At 49.7% G+C, this 17977-nt stretch overlaps 1 protein-coding gene across 1 annotated transcript; it reads left to right on the top strand.

Annotated features, from left to right (window-relative positions):
• Positions 1-360: 360 nt before the first annotated feature.
• MAP2K6 (mitogen-activated protein kinase kinase 6) lies at positions 361-17715 on the top strand (the record flags this gene model as incomplete). The annotated part of the gene is made up of 11 exons (XM_050908352.1): positions 361-437; positions 1396-1444; positions 3924-4037; positions 5610-5729; positions 6526-6642; positions 7108-7159; positions 9244-9371; positions 10095-10172; positions 10932-11071; positions 14010-14055; positions 17545-17715. Coding segments are annotated over 11 exons (999 nt in total), but the record flags the coding sequence as incomplete, so codon positions are not given.
• Positions 17716-17977: the final 262 nt, after the last annotated feature.

Here is a 17977-nt window from a genome sequence, read left to right as displayed (position 1 = left end):
GGTTTGCAGTTATGTATCTGGAATGGTTTAAAATCTAAGAAACATTTTAAGGGATCCTACGTGGGTAGGGCTGACGAAGGAGAAATACCTTTCTCTTTGCATTTTCACATGGCCTGCGTTTGCCGGAGCTCTTGCCTGTTTTCTGTACCGAGTTGGCAGCCAGACCTTCCAGGTCTAAATGGAGCGTTACTGAGCAAAGGCACTTTATGTTTTGAACTCTGTGCCCTGAGTCTACACCACCAGCCTGGCCAGGCATTTATGTTAAATAAGGTCAACAAATATAGACAAGCTGTGTTTTGCAAATTAAAACAAAACAAAACAACAACAAAAAAATGCCTTTCTTTAATTCTGCCTCTTTCTTGTTTCACAGGCAAGAAGAGAAACCCTGGGCTGAAAATTCCTAAAGAAGCATTTGAGCAACCACAGACAAGCTCCACGTAAGTCTGCAAACACTAAGGCAGAATAAAAAGAAAACCACGAACCCCAGCTGCCTTCCAGCCTTTGCTAGCGCCTGTGCTGCCATGGCCAGGGGCCAGCGGCCGGTCACGGCCAGCACCCGGGGCTCGTGCTTGCAGGTCTGGGGTAACAGGGACCCTTCACGAGGAACGGGGCAAAACGCCTAGGTTAATTTTGGCACCATTAGGGAGGATAATAACTTAACGGCCCTTGTATTTCTCTTGTAGCCCCAGGTACAACCAGGGGGTCTCAGCCCATCACCCTCTATCCATCACTGCCCGTGGTACATGTCTCGTGCTGCTTCATGATGTGCGCAGGAAAAGGAAAAACAGAATGGGCACCCGATTTTAACTGATGTGGCGCTTCGGCCACCCAGTTTGAGTAACAGATGCGTTTGGTCAAGGCATAAAAATGCATCCCCTTCCCTACGTACTCAGCCTCGCAAAAGAAAACCCTGTGTTTTTAAGGCAATTTGTGCAACTCCAGCCTGCTTGGCTTTCTTTGCTTCCTTGAGGATTGACTTTTATTAGCCTGTTAACCCATGCTGTATGACTTAGGTAATCATTTACAGTGGTTTTAGACCTTTATGCCCATTTAATCCATTTTTCATACAGGCTGGCAGAGATTTGGTGCTTGCCACCTGGCTTGCCTTTTGCAGTGAATCTCTCTGGGTTCCTGCATGAGGAAGTTGGATGTGAGAAATGCCAACTCCAGCAGCTTCCTTCCTGACCCCTTTTTGGGGTGACTTTGTGGATCTTGGCTGTATCTGTTGATCCTGCAAAGCTAGGAGATTGGTTAGGCTGCTCAGGGCTGCAAGGGCTGCTGGCCTGCTGGTGCGAGGGGATGGCCTGGGGGACCATGGCGGTTGTATTTACTCGCTGAGGGAAAATTGATCTTTGTAAGGAACATTTCACATCTTTTCCCTTTTCTCTCCTGCAGGCCACCCAGAGATCTAGACTCCAAAGCCTGCATCTCTATTGGCGAGGAGGTAAGACTAGGAGTTATGGTGAGGAGAAGACCTCTGGGGACAGGGGACCATCCAGTGGTGTGGGCTGCTCATGGGATTGCTTAACTTCAGCCCCCCAAAAAAGGGCAGGTTAATAAACACCAGCTATTAAAAAAAAAGTAGCCCATTTTGCTTGAAATGGAAGGCAGTTGCTGGATGAATAAAAGCTAAGAAGAGCCAGCCTGGGAGCTTGCCTGAGCCCTGACAGCCACAGAGAGCCGACTAGCATCTGGTGTTTGTGCTTCTCCAACAAGGGCTGTCTGCGTGGGACCGATGGCCCCGTGGCCAGCTGCAGTGTGACCTACTGGTTGTCACCGCTTGGATGAACATGCTCCCAAACGCTCACCCTTTGCATCGCATGACACCTGGGTCCCCTTCATGTTTTCCACCTTGGAAATTCCTTCCTTGCCTCAATAAGGTGCAGCTAATCCGCTGGAAATAACAATTATAAAACAAGGGGATTGCTGACAGCAGATTTTACTTTCCTTTGCAGTTCCTTTGCTGATTTAAAGCCTTCATCCAAAGTATTTCCCTTCGCTAATATGGAAGGCCTTCTCATCAGGAGTCTAACTCAGGGTAGATCTTCCTGTCCTGGAAGCAAATCCTTCTGACAGCATGGAAACCAGTCCACCTGATGTTATTAAAACATAGCAGGGAAAAAACAAAACCGAGGACAGCTATTTTGATAGGAGAAAATAGCACAGCAGCATTTCTAAAAGCACTTTAAAACTGGGCAATAAATTTATTAGGTGCAGAAGATAGGCCTCGGTGTCAGCAAGTTAAGTTATGAAGTGAAATCCTAATCCAATAGTGTTTTATAATGTCTATCTTCGGATGCTTTTTTTTTCATTTTGGATTTTGTATTTTCCCTGGCATGGAGCAGGGGCTGGAAGGTGGAAAGAGTGTGAGATGCCTCTGGAGCAAAATGGTGCAGCACCGAGGCAGAGAAAATGCCTGCTGCTAGAGCAAGCGCCCGCTCCAAGAAAATCATTTCTCCCCTGCAGTCCCAGGGCTGAGGAAAAGCTCAAGCGCTCCAAAAAGGCTCCATGCACGGAGGCAGGGAGCCCATGTTGGACGGTGCAAAGAGAAACGCACTTGTAAAACCCAGAGCTCAGTCTTTTTTACGGATGCAGATCTGTGGCTATCTCAGAGGGACTGACATGCCATGGCTTGCATTCCCCATAGATCTGTTACCTATTTGTCCAGCCAAGTTCCTTTAGGATGTCTTTCCTCTTCCACCAGCCTTTCTACACTCACCTCTGATCCCTAGGGAAAGCCACTTTCCCTCCTCTCCCTTTAAACCTTGCTGCTAAATTTAAGAGTGGCCTTGAGAGAGTCAAAGTGCTTTTTTGGAGAGGGTCCTGCTGAACAGTAGGAGCAGTGTCAGGCAGTCAGAGATGCTCAGATCTCTGCCGTAACACAGAAATGTCAGTCAGGGCTCCTTTTGCAGGCGATGTAACTGCAGGTGAATGACCGGGAGCCCGAGCGCACAGTAACGCAGTGTATGGGCCCTGCACGCCGTGGCATCCCCAGCCAGCACATTTCAGGCTGCAGGTTTTTTTCTGCTGTGCCGGCAAAAAGCGGTGTGGGATTATGCGCTGTGAATCAGTTCATTATAACCCGCTTCTTTCTGTAGGATGATTGACTGATGTGGTTGTGCGTTCAGCAAACAGAATGGCTGGTTTTAGTAGCAAAGGCATATTTTAAACATCCAAAAATAATAATAAGCAAAAAATAGAGCTGCTGCACAATATCGCGGCAGAAAGAAGGGCAGGTTAGAATGCAGGGCTGCAAACAAAGTCATCCTTTGTGTAAGGCCAGGAGAAAGAGATCTTGAATGCTAGAAAAAATAAATCCTCTGTGGTTTAAAAATGGGGCACACTCAGCTGGTATTTGGCCCATCTACAGGTCTGGAGAAATAAGCTTTTACAGGCTTTAAAAAAAACCTGGAGATATTCCATGATTGTTTGTGGGAGGACAAGGATGGAAGGGGAAAAAAAAAAAAAAAAAAAAAAGACTGAAGGTGATTCCTAGGGGAGAAGCTGCTGTGGTGTTTTCCATCCCAGCCCTTAGAGGATGGAGAAGCTGAAAGTGCTGGCAGCTAAAGGTGGCTGAGAGGGACAGTCGGGTGCAGGTGGCTGGGGGGAGAGCATCCCACCAAAGGAACGGTCCTTCCTGCGCCCGCTCAGCTTAGGATGCTCATCAACACAGATTCCCTGCTCATGCTGTTACGAGGCACGTCCTCTCCAGAAGTCTGCTAATTACTGCACCGTAGTTAATCCTCCTGACAGCCCCTGAGGACCACGATTTTGTTTCTAGCCTCATGAACACAGATAGGGAGGGGGATGCACAGAGGTGAATTTATGTGCCAAGCCGGGCTAGATTTTAGGGGCGTTTCGCTCCTTGCATAGCACGTACGCGCAGCGGCCACCCTCGCGCTGATGGTTTTTATCCCCTGCAGAACTTTGAGGTGAAAGCCGATGACCTGGAGCCCATCTCCGAGCTGGGACGAGGTGCGTACGGGGTGGTGGAGAAGATGCGGCACATGCCTAGCGGGCAGATCATGGCCGTGAAGGTAGAGTGAGCCTCCCGAGGTGCTTTCTGTCTGTATCGTTGTGTGTGGACACCCTCTGCGCTCTCGTTTGTGCACAGTTCTGATCTCGCTTGTTCTGATGCATGCCTTTACTGAGATTTACTTCTTTCCTTATGAAATCCTCTTTCTACAAAGGGGCAAAGAGTGCCGAGGTAGATTTGGGCCATTTAACCAAGAAAAGGGGTGTGTTTTAAAAGTATGATGCTCAATGTGTTTCCAGCGTTGTAGTGCATAGAAACATATTGTTCACCTTTGTCTACAATATTCCTGTTTTTGCTAGGATTTGACAAGCTATTTGCCATCATTTTTTAAATAGGCGTATTTTTTTCTAATGTAGATATACCCTCGGAGTCAGGGCTCTGCACACTAATTGTAATTGTAAAGAAGAGTGTACTGTAAATTTAATTATATAAGATAATTTTCTTCAGCTGGGACTTTTTTAGTCTCTTTGGAACAGGAAATTTTTGTTGGGATTTTCACATTTTGTCTGCTACAGTGGGATCGTGATTCACGACAGGCTTGTAGATACTATTATGAAAAGTTTTCATAACAACAGTTTAGGCTCTTAAGCTTGCAGCTTAGGGAAACAGTCATGGGAAAATTTGTATTTTGGGAAGGACCAATTTTTGCTTGGCTGAATTTTAGCTCAAGTTTCCTTTCAGAATAAGAAAAAAGAAAAAAAAGATGCAGAGCTGGAAGCTATGAGCAAACTGAAGGAAAATTCTTAGCTCCTCAGTTGTGGATAGACTTTGCTGTGGATGCTGGGATGTGTCTCAGGGCCTCTGTGCTCTGCATTTGGTCTTCTTGTTTGCTTTGGTGTTCACTAAACTGCAAAAGACCTCTCTGAGCATGATGGAAGATCTGAAGAGGGTACGGCAGGAACATTCAGGCTATTACTTGCATCTGCGATGCTGAACAGTTTAATTCTATTACATTACTGACCTCGAGTAGCTTTGGCCAAGGAGCCTGGAATATGTGTGTGACCTGTGTTGGACTGTGTCATGCCCCTTTGTGGTGCTTCCCAGCTGAGGGTCTCCAGGTATTTCACATAAATGACATCTCTTCCCTGGGAGACTGGGAAGTGTCCATTTCCCAGAGCCATGGGGAGCCCACGGGCTCTGGCTGCAGGGCTGGAGCCCTCTCTCATGACCAAAGTCTGCTGATGTAAATAGATGTCCGCTGCAGCTCCAAAAGTCACGGGTTTCCACCAGCCTAGAATTTGATTTCCTGCTCCTTTCTCCTTTCCCAAGCCACAGTGACTTTTGGCTGTTGCAAAAAGAGTGGCGTTTGCAGGGAAGAGCAAAATCACCTGCAGTTTGGGCTGAGGTGAGAAGACCCCTTCAGCCACCATTGCTCTCTGTTGCACCAGGGTGCTCCTACCGTGGGTGCTGTGCTTGTGATGTGCCTATGACAAAGAAAGAGGTATGATAAAAGGGTAACACAAAGAGGTGTGATAAAAGGGTAAAGGCGTGATGTCAAGGCACTGTGGCCAGCATGGGTATGGCTGTGGTACGGAGGTGCTGACAGCCAATGCTAAAATGCTTTGTCTTCCAGCGGATCCGAGCCACAGTGAACAGCCAGGAGCAGAAGAGGTTATTGATGGATCTGGATATCTCCATGAGGACGGTAGATTGCCCCTTCACTGTCACCTTTTACGGTGCACTTTTCCGAGAGGTATGGCATCCTGGAGATCAGCCGTGCTGCCCCTGGGAGACTGGATCCTCTCCCAGGCTCTGAATTCCCATGCCTAGACTCCCTCCAAGTGCCAGGGCTTTAATCTCCATCTAGACATGGAGACTTGGTACAATATGGATTTGCTCAGTCCCGGCCTAAGGATTTGTCACGTACGGTTACTTCTTGGCGAGCGAGGAGAGATGCGGTCCCACGTGAGGAGGAGCCAAGGGCAGCCAAGCCCCAGTGCCAGAAATGTGCGAGGCCCCTGTGCCGAGGCGTTGGGGCTTGGTAGTGAGTTTGAGCGATGGGGACGGCCGGGCACCGAGGACACCAACTCACAGCCTGGTCTGTTAGTGTTAATATTGTCCTGACTTGCAATGAGAAAGCCACATGGACGAAAATTGTGGAAAGCTCTGAAAAGCAAGATTTATTGAAGAGTTTTAAGCATAGCTCTGCAGAGCTGAACTTTTCCTGGCTGAGCATTTGCAGTGACCTGAACATGTAGGAGCCTCAGTCCCGATAACTTTCTGGGCGCCTAAATCACTGGGACTCTGCTTTGGGAAAAGACAGCAGAAAATACGCCCTAAATGGTAGTGAAGGTGGACAGCACTTAATTCCAGCTGGAGAGGAGGGAAAAAGAAAGCCCAATACAGTTTTGCTGAATGAGTTTTAAAAGACAGGGAAGAGGCAAACAGGCCAGCAAAGGGCAAGTGGCAGAAGAAGACCTTTGCGCGTGAAAGGAAAGGAAAGGAGGCTTCGTTCCAGTAGGCAGATATTTGCTTTCTTTATCCTCCAGGGAGACGTGTGGATTTGCATGGAGCTGATGGATACCTCACTGGACAAATTCTACAAACACGTCATTGATAAAGGCCTGACGATTCCTGAGGACATCTTAGGGAAAATAGCTGTTTCTGTGAGTATTAGCAGGGCGAGGAGGGAAGGGAAAGGGTGTTTCTCTTCTAAGCCAAGTCCTACGTGACCCAAGCTCCCTGCTGTATTTGCACCAGGAAGAGCATGGTCCACGGGCCAGCCCACGTGGACATTCCTAGCTGGCTTCCAGTATCTGGTCTGAGGTGATGTTATTTATAAGCCATAAATAACCCAAAATGGGCCTATACACGTAATTGAGAGACGGCACAGCGTTAGATGTGGGAGGGCCCTGCACCTCCTTTGCCTTCTTGTTAGGGTCCTGGAGCTCCTGGGAGATCCCTGGGTACCCACCATCACCTCGGGCTGCTGTGAGGGTGCAGGACTCTTGGGAGATGTAGTTCCTTCCCTCCAAGCAGGTCTGGTGAGGATGGGGCGGGTGAAGCCAGATAGCATTTCCTCCTCATCACGGTGCTGCCAGCTGTGATTCACTCCAGATTTGTTGTTTCAGATCGTAAAAGCACTAGAACATCTACACAGTAAGCTCTCCGTGATCCACAGAGGTAAGTGCCAGGCACACAGTGCCAGTCTGTCTGCCCTGCGCCGCGTGCTCTCAGCCTTGCAAGGGCTGGCCTTGCGGCCAGGCACAGGGCTCCCAAAATACCCAAGATAAAATGGGCCTTTGACAGCAAAAATATTCCCCAGCATCTCATGACTAGCAAAACCTAGTCAGAGGAAATGTCTGCTGGTTTGCTCTTTAAAAACTGCGTGCTGGTCCCAGCGTCTCCCTGAGGCGGAGGAGAAGCGCGCTCCAGCCTGATTGTGCTGGCAGAGAAAGGGCTGTTTCCCCCTGGGTTGCATTTCCCTAATGCACGGTCTAAATCCATGGTCTGCTTCAACACCTCTGCAAAATTAAAACAGACTTTTCCGTCTGACCTTGCTGGGCTTTGGATGAGGCTTTGCAAAGGCTTCTCCCCTAGCTCGACGGCTCCATGTTGACATGCAGTGAGAGGCGTCTGTCTCCATGCCAGTGTGATGCCTCATGCAGCGATCTAACCATCCTCATCCTCTTCTGTGAGCTTCCCTGAGCACTGGTGGGGCAGAATAGTTTGATACCTAAAATAGCCTCAAGTGAAGTCATAAATACCCTCCTTAAACTCTTCTGACATTTTCCCCTCTAGAGCATCTCAAAGATGCCATGAACACACTTAGAAAGAAACAAATTTGCAGTGTTGCTGCTTGACACCTTTATTTTTAAAGGGTCATTTTCAATTTGTCATGAGGAGGAAAAAGCCCTCTCTGGAGTGTGTGACTGCCGGGGAAAGGAGCATCTGAAGGGAACAGAGTTCAGCTCTAGCAGGCTGTCACATTTTGTACATTCTGCATGTGGCTGGGGGTTGAGTTTCTGCCTTCTGTATCATTTACAGTAGGTGGAAAATGCTGCTCGGCTTCTGGGTTTCTGTTTACTTGTTTGATTTCCACTGAAAATTGTCTTGTTTCAGCATAGTAACAGATGGGTGAGGATCTCAGATACCTGAAGCTTTTGATTGCAAAATGCTGATTAGAGAGCAGATGTTAACAAACTGTAAACCACCCAACTCTAATAAGCAGGACTCAAAAGCAGCTGCTGGCCTCCTTTGGATGGTGTTTCAGCTCTTCTATTTAATAGTTTATTACATGTAGACAGGACTTTCTTGCAGAAGAGACCTCTTATTTCTGGGTGGCAACAAGGAAAGGATTGCTCCCTGTTGAGGATCAGTGCTGGGACAAGAGAAAACAGGGTAGCCTGCGCTACCTGCGCTGTGTTAAGATTTCATCTGGGGTTAGCCTCACAGGGAGCGATTGCCTGTTGTGCAGGAAAGCACCTCCATGCTCTCGTGGATATCACTTACTAGCTTCTTTCTGTGCCTTAATTTCCCTTTCTGATGGTGATTATAACTGCCTTCATGAGCATGATGCAAGTGTGAATACACCAAGGATTATAAGGCTGTGATGGGAAGCAGATAAATCTGGCAGTAATAAATAGATGAGACACTGGCCTGATTTCCATAAGGTGTGGAGCACCCACACGCCTGCTGCTGTTCACATTGCCTTCAAGCTTGGTATCCTTAAAATTAAAGGCCATTTCTGAAATCTTGATCCTTGTCTTAGTTTACTGCTTCCTCCTTCCCCTGCAACCCCTGCTCCTCTTCACCCTTTCCTGCCCGCCCCTCATCCTTTCCCCACGGGTTTTTCCTTTTGCTGGCATGAGACCAGATCCAGCTGGGGACTTGCCAGAGCTCCAGCCATTTGCAGACATCCTCTGGAGATGCCCCCAGCCCTGCTGAGCTGTTCCCCTGTGAGTGCTCCGACGTCCGTGGCCACCCCCTGTGCAGTGGCATACGACGGTTACGTGCAGGGTTACCTCCCGCTCCCCCAAATCGGAGAGAGGAGTCTGCAAGTGAAGGGACACTTGCAGGACATATGACAGGCCCACGAGGCAGTCACCTGAACTTGCAATAGCGGCAGCCAGCCGGCGTGCACAAAGCGCAGGGGTTTGCATGGGCACCTTTGGTGCCCTCTGCTGCTAGGAAGCTCTTTGGCTTTTTTTGGCTTGGCACAGCCACCCATGCGTGACAGTGACTGTGGTATGTGTTCCTTCTTGCAGATGTAAAGCCCTCTAACGTGTTGATCAATACGCAGGGGCAGGTGAAAATGTGCGATTTTGGAATTAGCGGTTACCTCGTTGACTCGGTTGCTAAAACCATGGATGCAGGATGCAAACCCTACATGGCTGTAAGTTGAGCCACGGAGAAGCTGTGTGTGAAAGCTGCTGCAGGACAGCCAGAGGAACATGAGCCTGGGCATCGGGTCATCCTAAAGGGGGAAGGATCAGCCTCCGGCATGTGTCCTGGGGACTCGTTTTCCTGTAGACGTATCCCTGAAGTTACTTGTAAAGGGGCAGAGAGGGGAGACAGATCTCATGGGTCAGATCAGATCTCCTGGGCACAGCTTCCTGCTGCCTTATCACCTCCCTGTGACCTTGGGGTAGGCTCTGTAATTACACCGTGTCACATTTTTGCCATTTGCCCTGTGGGGACAATAGTACTTTCCATCTGGGAGGAAAAACAGTCCCCAGGGATTGGGTCCCTCAGACGCCTCCCGGGAGCTACTGTTCAGGATTCGCTCTGTGTGGAGCACTTGCACTGGGTGAAAACGGTCCTGGAGAATTGAGACTTGTCACCCCCTACGTGCCAGACGTGCTGGGTCAGCTCCACCACCCCAATCCCTGGTGCAGGTACCATCTGCTTCTGGTGACCCATTTCATTACCTGCCCTTACCGGCAAGGATGTGGGACCAGATCTGGCCCCATGACAACCAAGGGAGCTGGCTGGTGGCATGGGCTAAGTGGTCCTGGCCTGCCACCATGAAAGACCCGTCTGAGGTCGGTGAGCTCTGGGTGTGGGCATCGCACTGGGGCCATCCCTGTTCCTCAACCGCCTTTGTCTCTGTTCACAGCCTGAAAGAATTAACCCGGAGCTGAACCAGAAGGGGTACAGCGTCAAATCTGATATCTGGAGCCTGGGGATCACAATGGTAGGGTGACCTGGGGGCTCGCAGCAATGCCAGGAGGCTTCAGTGTTGCTTGTGGATTCATTTTCCTCCCCACAGCCCCCCTGACACTGGTGGCACTGGTTCTCTGGGAAGGTGGCGGGGTTGGGAATGGGAATACAGCTCTGGGGGTACCAGGGAGCGTGCCGCAGGGTCAAGGGGAAGGAAGATGGACCTGCTTTGTCAACTCCTTGCTGTCTTTGTATGTGTTGGGGGGGTGCCACCCTGGTGGGGACGACCCTGCTGCGGTGGCCCTGGGCTGCCGGGAGATGGCAGCATGGGCTAAGGCGAAGGCGTCCGGCGCCGCACGTCTGTCGCCTTGGAGCAGGTTGGATTTCAAGCACAAAAAAATACTCCCAGCACTCAGCAATTAGCAAAGTCCCCCTCAGATGAGGAGGGATGGGTGGCGTCTCCCATGCAGCGTTTAGGGGGAATCCATCTGCTTGCAGAGTCATTTTATAGCACAGTTACCCATTGCGACGTGGGGTTTTTAACTTCTAGCCTTTCCCAAGCGACTTCTAACATGAGGGTGATGGAGAATTGAATATGGAGACTGCTGGGTCTCCTCAGGCCTCTCCCTTTTGCTGGGGGAGGTTAAGCAAGACATTGCGGCCAGGTGGGGTGAAGAAATGCCATGTATTTGTGCGGGGCCTAAAAAAACACACCCCGGGGTGGGCACAGAGGAATCCGTGAGCTGTGGGGGGTCTGCTCCTGGTGCCTGAGGCGTGGGCTCTGTCTCCCCAGATCGAGCTGGCCATCCTGCGCTTTCCCTACGACTCCTGGGGGACGCCCTTCCAGCAGCTCAAGCAGGTGGTGGAGGAGCCATCGCCACAGCTCCCAGCAGAGAAGTTCTCGGCAGAGTTCGTCGATTTTACCTCGCAATGGTAAAATAACCTCTCAGCCTCGCTCACCCTGGTCCCGTTCACCCCAGCCCTGCTCGCCTCCACCATGCTGTGGGGAGGCCGAGGAGGGCAGGTGCCGGCAGCCTCCTGTGTCCCTGACCCCACAGGCATCTCTCTGGGGTATAACCTAAATTTTTGAACAAAACATCCCCCCGGGGGAAGTGACGGGCCTTCATGCCCTCACTGAGCCGTGAGGGCTGGGCTGGGACCTGGTGCTGTGCAGGCAACTGGAGATGGTGTTGCCAGAGCACTGGTGATGGCAGTTGTGGGGGTCTTCCCTGCCTGAGGTGGTGAGAAACAGGCTTGGTCGCTTTGGGGGGACACGCAGGAGGAAGGGATTTAGGAGATGTTCTCATCCAGTCATCCCCATATCAACAGCACAGGGTGTCTGTGGCGGGGCCGGCAGCACGGGCAGGTGCGGGCAGGCAGGTCCGCCGGGTCCCTCACGTCCCCGGGGCTGGCACAGGGTGGGGAAGGGGAGCAGGGTGCGGAATGGCTGCGTCCTCCTGCCTCCCGCTCCCGGGGGGACATGGCTCTGAGGGCAGGGGCGGTGCAGAGTTTGCCTCATGGTGGCCCCCGTTGCCGGCCATCCCGCTACCGGGGCCCTCCAGCTGCTGCACTGCTTTCCGTGGGACTCGGAGCTGGAAGCAGCGGGAGAGTTTGGCTGTGGTGTAGGAAAAGGGTTGGAGCAGATGTGCACTGTCTGGAGGCTGCAAGAGCTGCACAAAAGCGCAGGCTCTCCCAGCACCCGAGGAGACTCACAGCTGCCCTCATCCTATGGTTCAAAGAGAGCTGGCGGCGGCCCCATGGCTCCTGACTGCTTCTCCCTCCAGCTTCCCTGGAAACCGCCTGGGAGGCGTTTTTATTTTCCAGGCGCTGCAGTGCCATCCATGGCTTGCCAAGTTGGCAGGTGGATGGTGGGTTTGCGTGGTAGCCAAGAAAGGATGGCAGATCGACAAATACAGAAATGTGAGACTGTTCCCAAGCTGCCGGCGTCAGGGCCTGGAGCTCGGCCGGCTCTGCTGTGACCCAGGAAGGGGATTATCAGCCACTCCTGCCCGGGGACTTTAAGTAACAACACTCAGATTCTTCGGAGTCTTGTTCAAACATGTTTTCGAGGTCCCCGTGATTCAGCTGCACGCCTCTACCAACCTGCGCTGGGGAATACCTGCCCATGCCCACACTGCTCTGTGTCTATCAGAGGTGGGAGCTGGCTTGGAAAAACCCTCTCACAAAATGCCCACCATTTTTGCAAGGCCCACGCTGAGATTTTGGGCCAGCTGCCTTTCTCCCATGCTGCTGGCTCACCACTTGTTATTGCAAAGTTGCCTGTTTGTGCCAGGCAGGCTGTTGTTCCCCGCTGAATATTTCGCTTTTGCAAGCATGGTGTCTTGCAGCTATAGCTGTGGGCTGATTGAGGAGTAAGATATCCACAGCCGTTCATGATGGTCGCAGTGAGAAGAATGACCCTGCTGAGCAGCACTTATGTCTTGAAAGCTCATGCTTTGGGGAGCACGTGGCAGTTCCTCTCCTGTCCTCCAGGATCACTGAAGATCCCTCAATGCCGGTGCAGTGGCATGGACTCGGAAAAGTGCGCTTTGGCTGCAGATTGCACTGGTTTTGTGTTGTTGGAGTCTGAGAATTTCTTCTGACACCACACCAGGTCACATCAACTCAGTGTATCGAGATTGGCCTGGCTTAGGCCTATCTCAAATTCAAGAGGTCGCAGAGTGAATCACACCATCTGCTGCCTGGGGCAGTGAAAGTCCGATCACCTGTAGCCACTGCAGGGAAGTTCCTGGGATGTCTGAGTCAGGATCAAATCCAAATATGGCTTTTCATTCCTGAAGATTTACATTGATTTCAGTAACTTGTCACCATATTTCCTGGTATTAGTAACCTGGGAACAAGGTTTTCGTTTGTAGAGCATCTAAATTAAGAGGATTATACCCAAATCCTCCTTGTGGACACACCTAACCTTCAAATTCACCGTAGCATTTCGGCTTGGGCTGCTTTTGAGCTCAGAGGATGTGACACATCCCGTACCTTAAGTTCGGCAATATTGGCACGTATCGTTACTAGGTTCCTCTGTTCATTCACAACATGACACTAAACATGAGCCCGCTACACACAGCAAGCAGGAAATATCTATTCAGTGTGTGTCCTCTGCTTCCTCTGGGCTCCGGCAAATCCCAGCAGAGGAGCGGCTTATCATCACCGAGGTTCTCACTTTTGTTTTGCTCAGTGTGACACCTTTTCCCCGCCACCGACGTGTACGTGTGTGAAGATCTTTTCAAGTTGCTCCAAGTGTCTTTCCCCTAAATACACTGTCAGGAAGTGAGCAGAGATTACGTCCTGTCTTTTAAAAGCTATTTTCTGCTGGAGGGAAACCAAAATAACTTCCAGCTACAACCCTCCAGAGCCATCTGTTGTAGGAGAGGAGAAAAAAAGGATGTCCCATGTAACCGTCCCCGCTGATAACAGCGTGGTGATAAACAAATAGTTGTACACGTGCTTCGGAGCCACTCGGTCACCACTCCCAATCAGAGGTTGGAGGCTGTATCCATTCCCTTAGTCGCTGGCCTACTGGATAGTACCCAAAAACCCAATTGTACCTGGCCCCCAGCAACAGGCAGTGTCTTGACTGATATATATGGTGTTTCCGGATCTCTTGTTTGACCTTGAGCTCACTGCACTTGTGTGTACCCAGCACTGTGTACCATACGGGGTCCATGTGCAGGCTGTGTTGGCTGTAGGTGTCCTCAAGGCCTAAGCTGTTTGCTTAACATACGGATGAGTAGTTGAACTTATTCTACAGGGACTTGAAACCTTGCTTTTGTCATGGTATAATTTTATGGCCTTGCTTAAATTGCATACAGATTGTAACTTTTGAAATTTTTCTTCTTTTTTTTCATTAAAGCTTGAAGAAGAATTCCAAAGAACGGCCAACATACCCAGAGCTTATGGTGAGTGTGCCTGCATTAAGCAGTGTATTGGTTCAGAGCTGAGATGGATTACAATGAGATGCTGAAGACAGGGTTTCCAATAGTGACTGGTGATTTGGGATACTTAGCCTCTCTTTTTTCATAACTGATGTGAGAATCGTGGCACTTCAGGGTCTTGGGAGGGTGACTGCAAATCAGACATGCTCTTTGAAATCTTGTTCAGGTGCTATTGCAGTCAGATCAAGGGAGAAGAATGTGTTAAAGCAGTTAACAAATTTGCTAAGGGACAAGAATGAGGCTGCGAAGAGTCAGTTAGCAAGGATAAAATCCTCTTCTTGGGTTTGTGTGATGGCTTCAAACACCTAAGTGAAATGGATACACCATGGATGCTCCACGTGGGCTGCAGGAGCTGAGTGGCCTGCTAGGCTTTACTGTCATGGTGCCTTGGAGAGGAGACATTTTGGACAAAGTAATTCCTGGATGTTAGGGACAGAGACGAGTCTGTGACTAATAATTCCGGTTATTGAATTTCATCTGCTGCTTATGAGACTGTTTGCTGTGAGCATGTCTAGGACAGAGGAGTAACTAAGGAAGAAAATGCTGATAAAGGCTTAGGGAAATGCAAGGCAGTGCAGGGCTTTGAGGTCAGATGCACTTAACTGCTGATGAACTCCCAGCAGTGCAGGCACTGGTGTATACTCAGCCAGAGCTCTGGGCTGGAGCTGGCAAGAACAGGGTCTGTGGTGAGATTTTTCTGCTAGGGCTCCACAGCTTCATGGCCTCTCTCTCTCTCCTGACTTTCTGGTATTGATCCTGGTGCTCCTAATATCCGGCAAAAAGCAGGAGAGCTTAGGAAATCAGTGTTTCACTCCTGTAAGCATCTAGTCCGTTTTTACTCTCACCTGATTCACAGCTTGCTAAAGGCAAGAAGGTGCCTAACTTTGTTATTTCTGAAGATCCTGACCCAAATGCTTGCCTGTCCTTACATGCCCACCCCTGTCCGGTGCCACTGGCAAGATCTTCTGGGTTAAGGGTGGAAACTGCTGCAGAATTTCGTCAGGCATTGGTGTCTCCTGCCCCATAACTTGTAGGACATGCGTTATGCCATCCAGGGGGTCAGCCTCATTGCTCCCTCATGCTGTCTGCTCGGAGGTGTTGGGACCTCTGTGGTGTGAAGGTGCCAGGGTTTAAGGTGCTCTCTAGCTGCAAGACATGCTGGAAATCCACGTACCTTTTGAACGTGAGTTGTAAGCAATGAATAATTCCTGTGGCATTTCTTGCTGGGCCCTGTAATGCAATTACACTATATATAGATCTGATTTACACGCAGTTTGCCCAAATACTGGTTTCAAACAAAGAGAGGACCGAGGTTTATGGCTTTTTTTTTTCCTTTTTTTTTTTTATTATTGAATAAATTCATATATATTTTAAGAAAATTTCTGAAGTCTGCCAAATGGCCTTTTATCAAAAAGGTTCACCGGAGCAGCTCCGTCTGTTGCAGCATTAATACCCATTGGCAAGCGAGTGCATTTCTATTGAATTAGGTTCTTGGATCACCTCTCTGGAGTATCTCAATGCTGTGGTATTTTATGGCTGACATGAATGTTGTGAGGTCCTGTGGTTGAGGGTTGCTGTTTTATTGGGTTTTTTTTCTCCCTCCTCTCTCTCTTATGGCATTAAGCTGCGGTACTGGATTGGACTTGTCATTTAGACCAAGACTGCTCCCTTGCTTTCCTGTGGAATTGAGGTTTCTCATGGAAAATATGACTCTGTGCTATCTTGAGCATCAGGAAAACTGATATGGATGCTTAATTTCATTTTAAAACCCACTTCCCCAGGTGAAGTGGAGCATGAAACTACTGCAGGACTCCTCCCCGGTGGTCTGCACGTTGCATGGAGCACATCCTACCTGGCACGGGGTGTTTTGTGCTATAACCAGACTCAGTCATTGCAGAGGGGTTGGGTTCACTGAGGGATGGGGCTGGAGGCCACCACTGCCACCCATGTCATGCTTGCGGGTGCTTCCAGGCTGCGGTAGCTCTGCTTTGGGTGCAACTTCACTGGGATGTGAAAGCAGTGGCATCACGCTGGGATAATAACACAGCAGGCCATTTGGGCCATCTCTCTGAGAGTTATTCAGGACACTTTGATTCCCGTGACTGTCTGACCCAGGGAGACCTTAAATTATGTCTGGATCCTTGCCTCAACCCATTTCAGCTCTGTTTCCCACATAATTGTGCTTCCTCTTCCTTGCTGGCGTGTCTTTGGGTCGCTTCCTGGCTGCTCAGAGCTGCCTCTTTTTATTCACTGGATAACTTTCTGCTCAAGCCCACCTTGGAAAGTCTCTTTTCTTTGCTCTTCTTCTCCCTCCACTTGGCCACTGCCATAAGTGATTATTGAAATAGCCAACGCTCAGGGACTGAGGTGAGGGGCAGCTTTGAAAAACGCTGGAAACCCCAAATTGTCTTTAAAAATCTGGCTTGAAATGAGAGGGTCAGGAATCAAACCGAGCTCCCCCAGCTTGTGTACGGGAAGCACAACAGCATTTTGGACAGAGTGGAGGTCACCTGTGAGCCTCGCAGGGCCCCAGCTGCCTTTTGGTTCTCTCTGACACCCTCCATACAAATAAATACAATTAACTGCCAGGACAGTGGGTGTCAAACAGTGTTTGGTGATTTCAGGTGGAAGTTGGCTGATCTCAGCTGATGTGTTGCAGCCCCCAGCAGCAAATTGAGTCACTGGTGCTAGCAGAGAGGGGCTTTGCTGTTGCTGTCAGGGGGCATTTGGTTGTGTTTTTTTCTCCTTACACATATTTTTCCGTTTGTGCTGAAATGTAGGCAAGATTTTCTGGCAGGATGTCTTCCCATGTTGGTCACGATTAAGTAGTTAAACATACAACTGCGGATGGCTTTCCAGCCGGGATGGCTTTCCTCTTTGCGGTGGTTAGGGGTAAAGTAGCCATCTCCTGCTGCGAGTATGAGAAATTGCAGGGAAGAAATGAGACTCAGAAGTCACCAGAGGGTAAATACACAGATAAAGCAGGAAGCTGAGGGAAAACCCACTGCAGTCAGCCTTCCTGCAAGGTTTTCCTTGCTCCCATTGGAGCTGGCGTGCGGTGGGGTGGGTAACCACCGTCTCAGGAGAAGCCCATCTCCTCCCGGGGCACCACAGAGCTGCGAGCCAGCGTGTGCCAAAGGGCACAATGTGCTAGAGAGGGAGGCAGTGTTTTTTAATACTTCCCCGTGCTTCGAGAGCAGCCCAGCTCAGCCATCCCAGCCAGGGCAGGGTTTAGAGGGAATCCGAGAGGGCAGCACAAATCTACAGCCTTCATGAAGTGGCCCCTTGGGCTCCCCGACTTGCCTCAGCTGCAAAACATGGAAAGCCCACTATTAGGATGCTAGCAACAAAATCTTTTTCACTGTCTAGAAGGTTGTCTGAAAAGGTTTTAGGTTTGTTCCTCAGCGTGGTGAATAATGAACTTTTCTATTTTTTCTCTCTTTTCTTTCCCAGCAACATCCTTTCTTCACCCTGCACGAATCCAAAGAGACAGACGTCGCCTCTTTTGTCAAACTCATCCTGGGAGACTGAGAACTGGACTTGTAAATGAATTGCCCTTCTGTGGACTGGTGGGTGCAGGGGAGGGGCGCGTGGCAGGACTTGTCATGAAAGCACCAACAGAAAGTCGCCGTGTTTTGTTTTGTTTTGTTTTTATTCTGAGAAACCCCCGCCTCGCCGAAGTTTTTAAAAGGGTTCTTTGGTATCCATAGTGACATAGAACGAGCTGGTTAGTGAAATGAATTTTAATAAGGTTGGTAACCTTAAAACAAAAACAAAACAAAAAAAAAATTTAAGAGAGTGATTTACATATTTAATGACAGTCAAAGTCCCTCTTCCTAACTTTCTCCTCATCTCCCTTCCCTTCCTCCTGAACCAGAATTTGCTT

Source organism: Gymnogyps californianus, chromosome 19 (assembly GCF_018139145.2).
Source record: "Gymnogyps californianus isolate 813 chromosome 19, ASM1813914v2, whole genome shotgun sequence".
NCBI lineage: Eukaryota > Metazoa > Chordata > Aves > Accipitriformes > Cathartidae > Gymnogyps > Gymnogyps californianus.
This window is presented reverse-complemented; position numbering and strand designations above follow the sequence as displayed.